Source organism: Ctenocephalides felis, unplaced genomic scaffold (assembly GCF_003426905.1).
Source record: "Ctenocephalides felis isolate EL2017-DRISC unplaced genomic scaffold, ASM342690v1 CF-g0.4_SCAFFOLD_03571, whole genome shotgun sequence".
In the NCBI taxonomy this organism is placed as follows: Eukaryota; Metazoa; Arthropoda; class Insecta; order Siphonaptera; family Pulicidae; genus Ctenocephalides; species Ctenocephalides felis.
Window position 1 is genome coordinate 68,826,974 of NW_020539725.1, and position 6,618 is coordinate 68,833,591.

The 6,618-nt window shown below is 31.6% G+C and overlaps 2 protein-coding genes across 2 annotated transcripts in view; both read left to right on the forward strand.

Moving 5' to 3' along the window:
* The window catches only part of LOC113386626 (tubulin polyglutamylase TTLL4-like), a 13,030-nt gene extending 11,058 nt beyond the window's left edge, over positions 1 to 1,972 (forward strand). The window contains exons 4-6 of the mRNA XM_026624394.1: positions 1,054 to 1,265; positions 1,323 to 1,530; positions 1,865 to 1,972. Of these exons, the coding sequence (XP_026480179.1) occupies positions 1,054 to 1,265; positions 1,323 to 1,530; positions 1,865 to 1,972 (528 nt within the window). The remainder of the gene's footprint in view (positions 1 to 1,053; positions 1,266 to 1,322; positions 1,531 to 1,864) is intronic.
* Positions 1,973 to 3,244: 1,272 nt separating this feature from the next.
* LOC113386627 (tubulin polyglutamylase TTLL6-like) lies at positions 3,245 to 6,618 on the forward strand. The gene is made up of 6 exons (XM_026624395.1): positions 3,245 to 3,268; positions 3,698 to 4,334; positions 4,391 to 4,686; positions 5,926 to 6,137; positions 6,286 to 6,458; positions 6,545 to 6,618. The coding sequence occupies exons 1-6, from the start codon at positions 3,245 to 3,247 to the stop codon at positions 6,616 to 6,618; spliced, it is 1,416 nt and encodes a 471-aa protein (XP_026480180.1).

Genomic DNA, 6,618 nt, shown 5'->3' on the forward strand with positions numbered 1-6,618 from the left:
CCCTAATCCTTTGATGGTAGGGGTAATAAGCATCTGACATATTAATACAACCATGGGGGGTAAACATAGAACAAATACGCGTTACACGGTTTGAGTGTTTTCAGCATTCAACAGATGGTGCTGGTGTGCTTCAAATTCAGCACACACAGTTTAAAACACAGTCTCTCTAGATATAGTACATGTAAATGACCAATTTTATATTTTTTATATATTGAAATATATATTTTTTTTAATGGAAAAAATGTTTAATTTTATCTCATCATAGATTTTTTACAAGATATTTGTGATTTTGTTGAAAATATATTTTATACGCGTATATTTTGTTCTAATTTCATTTAGTCAAATTAATCAGGAGTATCTTTTCTATATTATATATTCAAATAAATCTTATCTAGAATTGAACCTAATGGTAAATTTACGTGCTACAGTTGGTGGCGACATCTATTGAATGCTGAAAGAATTATAATTGATGTAACATCAAAGCGGCCGTGTTTGCCATCTATTTATACTTATTTATCTATGAATACAACTATTGTTACACTTTAACAGTATGCATTTTTATGTATGAATAAATACTTCCAAGTTGTATTTTTCAGTAAAGGTAAAATAAAATTTTGTTCATTTCCATGCGAATGAAATCGCAGGTGAAGTTAGTATTGAGCATTAAATTGCAATAAGTTTAGAGTGTATTTAGTTGTATTAATATTTGATACGTTTATTGGCTCCTACCATCAAAGGTTAAGGGGCTCCAAAAATACGGTTAAGAACTGTTAACTTGAGTACACGATCATATAGTGAACGAATTTTCTAATGGCATAAGTAAAATCGAGCAGTACAATAAGGCGTGAGGTAACAGCGAATGTGCTAAACCCACTTTTAGGAACCGATTCTGCCAAATAACAAAAAAAAATGTTATGGCAAGGCCGTGTTATGAAGAACTTTCCATTGACAAAATATTGACAAAAACCATGTGGTTGGTGTGCAGTCAGGCTTCATTCATAATTCATTTAATCAAAAATTAAAGCAGACTTACTTTTAATTTAATTTTTTTAGATAAAGAAGTACAAAGCACCTCGTAACTTTTTCGAATTGTTCCGATTCGATTTTGGAGTCGATGAAAACTTAGACGTCTTTCTTTTGGAAGCGAACATGAGCCCAAACTTATCTCCAATTCGTTTCAAGCACAACAAATTGCTTTACGAACAACTTTTATATAACATTTTCAAATTGGTCGGAATTGGGAGATACAATTTGAACTTGGACAGGTAGAAATGAAATTAAAAAAAAAAATATTTTTCAAATATATACTCTTAATATTTTAGCCAAAATTCGGATATACTGGCATCCAATAAAAATGTAATGGTGAATGCAGACATTTGCTCCAGTTACGAATGCACATCATCTTGTATCAATAAAAATTGTTATTTGTGCCTAAGATGCCTCACTGAAGAAGATATTGGGGATCTTTATTTGACTTATCAAGAGCATATAAATCGTGGAGATTGTAAACGAATTATTCCAAAGAGGATGGTAATAACTTTAGTTTTAATTGCTTCCGCACTCCATAGAGGCGCCACTAACTGTAGCACGGAAATTTACCCACAGGATTGATTCTAGAGAAGATAATAATATAAGATGATTATCTTATAAAATATATTTTTAACTAAATCACAAATATTTTCACAAAAGTATATATTTAAAAAAAATTAAACGTTTAAAGTACTTGTATTATAAATAGAGAATCACTTTCTTAGATTTGATGAATTTAGCAATGGCACAGTAGACCCTCTGTTGAGTGCGGAAAACACTAAAACAAGGAGAAGCACATTTGTTATGTATTAATTACAAATTTTAACATTTTCAGACCGGACAAGATTTATCAGAAGATTATCTAAATAAATTTTCATCCAAGAATCAACTGATCATGAGATGGTTCAATGAAAAATGTAAAGCAGATTTTACGTGGTGTTGAATTTTTTATTTTACTAATGTAATGTATTGCAATTATTAGTATTATTAGATTAATGAAAATAAATCAAGTAAAAATTACTCGTTTTTAACTTTGCCAACAGTCAATAATAATAATAATAATATTAATAATAATAATAATAATGTGTTCAGAACTTCTGACCAAAAGCTGAAAAATATTTGTACTGAATATGAGCAAAATCCGTTAGACGTTATAGTGTTATTTATAGGTTTTTATTTTTTTCACCCAAACTTCTTATTATAAAATTATCAAGTATTATACCATTTTACAATCCTGATAAAATGTGACAACTTTTGATGCAACTTTCCAACACACTTTAAAGTCTTATTTCCTAAAAACTAGGAGCAATTGTGTCACTATATTTGACTGTGGACTTAGAAATGTTATTTAGGGTTACGGTTTCAGAAATTAAATGAACAAAATTGATTTTAACCACAATAACCCAAAAATGGTCACCAAAATTCCAGGTTGCACTTAAAAACTTTTTTAACTTCCCGTAAGTTATTGTAATCGGCCAAAAATCGAAATTAAAATTATTTGTATATCTTTACGTATTAGGGGTTATCGAACGTTTTGGCATACCTTAGAAAAAATGGATGTGTGTGTGTATATGTGTGTATGGATACAAATTTACGTCCACGTTTTTGGGCGCACAGATCAACCGATTAGTATGGTTCAAAAAACATTAGATTCTTATTGATAGAAAGCTGTGATGATTAGTTTTTAGCAAAGGCAGGTCCAGCCGTTTGGAAAATACAGAGCAAAGAGTGCAGAAAATAGAAATCGAGTTTCTGAGAGACGAAGCATCGTATTTGAATGATTCATAAAATAATCAGTTCGTAATGAAGAGGAGAAGTGGTGATTAGTTTTTAGGCCAGGTCTAGGCGTTTCGGAGATACGGAGCTAAATATGAAAAAATGGCAGTTTTTGAAAGAACTGAAGTTCCAGCAATTTCTTATTTCTTTCTTATTTCTTTCATGATAGTAACAATCAATACCAATCAATACTATCACCCCGTTTCGGCTTGACATTGAGTTCTGGGGCACCCTACGCATATACACCCGAAAACTAGATGTCACTAACTTAAAAAATAGATGTCACTAGCGTATAAAAATTTGTTTGAATATGCTGTGAAACCAAGCAAACAAAAAAATCTTGCAAGTTCATATAAAACAAATGAAAGTAACAATAAATTAATCTAAGAAGTTGACAAATTATTGGAAGTACTACATCAATTGACAAATTATTCTAAACATGGGTAAATGGAAAGAAAATGAGGTAAATTATATAGTTTATATACACTTAATATAAAAATTGCATAATACTGGAAGAAGAAATTCTGCCTCATAACTTGATAGTGAAAATGTCTATTTATTTGCTATGCAATCAGGCGTATTTTACGTATAAACAAGCAAGAAAGAATGTTATGTCAACTGCATGTTTAAAGATTCTGTTATCATAACATTCTTCCTTGATTGTTTATATTTTAAATACGTCTGATCGCACAGCAAATAGACATTTACACAGTTTCACCATGTATAACAAGCATAAAGTACCATTGCCATGACAACGGTATGTTGTGAAGCAGAATTACGTGAATATAATATCGAATATTTTATTAATTTATAATGTCATAACACAATAATAATATTTTTTTCAAATATTGAATGACACAGTTAACTGCAAAATATTTCTTACTATCCTCAGGTAAATTTTAGCCCAACTATGCCAACCAAAACAAGTTCTAATCTATGCGCCTCCAATATCGTCGTCAAATTTTTGGTATTCACCTTACTAATTGCAGCAATTGTGCCAAGTCTGAATATACCATCAATATTCCTAACTTTTCTGCCAGAAATTTGCGAACAACAAGATCCGACGACTGCAGCACCAACTTACTGGATACCAGATGATGGATACCACCTGCAAGTGGTTCACAAAATATTTCACTCTTTTGGTTTCAAAAAATTTCTAGGCAAAAATAGTTGGGACGTATTTTGGTCTAGTCGATATCCTTTTGACGACTGTAGAAATTGGTTTCAGAATTTGAAGCCAAATCAGAAAGTAAATCATGTTCCGGGTATCTATTTTTTGACTTCAAAGGTTGAATTGTCTATGACTGATGCGGATTTTATACCGAAGTCTTTTCGTATACCAGAGGATATGGAGGAGTTGAGAAATTACTCTAGCAAAAATCCAGGATATAGGTTTTTGATAAAAGGGAATACTCACAGGAATATTGAGATGGTGAATGTAGATGATATAGATGTGACCAGCAGTGAGTCGTTTATCCAAAAGTTTGTGGACAATCCTTTTTTGGTAGATGGACACAAATTTGACTTTGGTAAGAAACAAACAATTCGTAGTCAATCCACATGGCTTAATTTTTCGTTGTTTCAGGTGTGTATACTATCATAACATCAGTGGATCCTTTAAGAGCCTACATCTACAATGGTGACGTCATGATGAGATACTGCCTTCAAAAGTATTATCCGTTTAATGAAAGTGTCTTAGATAAATATGTTTTAAGTAGCAACTATATTCCAACACAAGAAATGCCTGCTCTTAAACCATATTTCAATAATTTTGGTTACAACATGCGAGATTCCTTTAATGCCTATGTAAAAAGTAAAGGACTTTGTCCAAAAACGATTTGGGAAGAAGTGGAAAGTATTATTAGTAATATTTTGGTTTTGAAGGAAGAAGAAATAAAAATGGTGGTAAGAATAATAGTATTTTTTTTAATTCAGGAGACTATTCTGCCTCATAAAATAGCGTTGTCATGGCATCGTGCCTTAAGGCAAATTGCTGGAACTTCCCGTACCGTATTGAAATATTCGAGACATTTTAAACGTTTTCAAATATATTATTACAAACACTGTAACTTTCATTATTTTTGCCATCTTGTTATATCTGAGCGAATCAAATGTAAATCATAAATCAATTTATCTCCAGAACATTAACAACAATCGTCATTTCATTTCGAATTCAAGTTCAAAAAAATTTACACAAAATTGAAAAGGTGCTCCCGTATAGTCACAGTATAAACGCATTTACAAATAATTCTGTGCGACATTTTCACTTATACTGCGCTTAGCTTGGCGGCATTTTCACATTTTTCAATTGTTTTCACAAAATTGGAAAAGTGCTCCATTACATAAACAGTTTAAACGCACTTGGGTAAACATTACAAAATTACAAAAATAATTTATGGAAAATAAAAAAAGATGTAATATTTTTTTATCCTCAAAAGCAATTGTTTTGTCAATACAAGCAGAAAGTTTTTTGGATCATTCAAATCGGACGCTTAGTTCATTCAAAAACTGCCATTTTTTGCACATTTAGCTCTGTACCTTCGAAATGACGGGACCTGTCTTGCCAAAATCTAATCTCCCCTTCTCCCAATCAATACAAATCGAATACTCCGTTCTCTCAAAAACTCGATTTGTATTTTCTGCACTTTTTGCTCCGTATCTCCGTAACGGCTGGACCTGCCATTGCCAAAAACTACTCAGCACATCTCCCTATCAATAGGAATCGAATATTTTTTAAACCATTCAAATCAGTTGATCCGTGCGCCCGAAAACGTAGACGAAAAAATGTTGACATACAAAACACACACACACACATCCATTTTTTGTGAGGTATGCCAAAATGTTCAGAAACCTTCCAAACGTCGAGAAATGCGAAAATTTTCATTTTCTGTTTTCGGCCCATTACTATAACTACCTTACGGGAAGTTAAAAATCCAGTTGCTGTGCGATCAGGCGTATTTTACATATAAACAAAGCAAGGAAAAATATAATGATAACAGAATCTTCGATGATGCAGTTATCATAAGATTCTTTCTTGCTTGTTTATATGTAAAATAGGCCTGATCGCACAGCAAATAGATAGACAGTTACACAGAATTGCTCTATCAATTATGTTTTCAGGTAAAAAACTTCGAAGTAACTCGAAATTTTTTCGAGTTGGTGCGTTTCGATTTTGTCGTTGATGAAACTTTAAAGGTTTTTCTCCTGGAAGTGAATATGAGCCCGAATCTTTCACCAATAACCATGGAATTTAATAGAGCCCTTTACGAACAAGTTGTCCTCAGTGTTTTTAAGTTGGTTGGAATTGAAAGATACAAGTTTAATATGAACAGGTTAGTGATTTATAAAAACAACTTCAAGATTTTATACACACATTTTTCAAAAAAAAGCATACTGCACGCAAACTTTTGTTAAAATAGACCATTGAAAATTTATCTTAAACTTTTGGGTGTATTAAAAAAATATTTTTATCTATTTCAGTCCTAATTCCACTCTCAACAAAAATATTTTTGTCAACCCAGAGACTTGTTCAAGCAAAGAATGCTTAAATTCATGTGACCAAAAAATTTGTTCTTTATGTTACCAATATCTAACTCTTGATGACATCGAAGATTTGAACATGGCATATGAAGAACATATAAATCAAGGAGATTGTAAAAGAATTGCACCAAAAAAATGGTAAGATGGTAAAAATTAACTTAAAATTACAAAATACTGCAAATTGTTGGTTTGTTTTTAGACTGGAATGGAGTTATCAGAAGAATATCTGAAGAAGTTTTCGCCCAAAAATCAGCTGGTCATCAGATGGTTTAA

What these genes read in the sequence shown, in the direction of transcription:
- LOC113386627 (XM_026624395.1), top strand. Translation starts at nt 3,245, where the DNA reads ATGGGTAAATGGAAAGAAAATGAG. An exon ending in TACAAGTTTAATATGAACAG is followed by an intron (nt 6,138 to 6,285) that starts GTTAGTGATTTA and finishes TATCTATTTCAG; the next exon opens with TCCTAATTCCACTCTCAACA. An exon ending in ACATATAAATCAAGGAGATT is followed by an intron (nt 6,459 to 6,544) that starts GTAAAAGAATTG and finishes GTTTGTTTTTAG; the next exon opens with ACTGGAATGGAGTTATCAGA.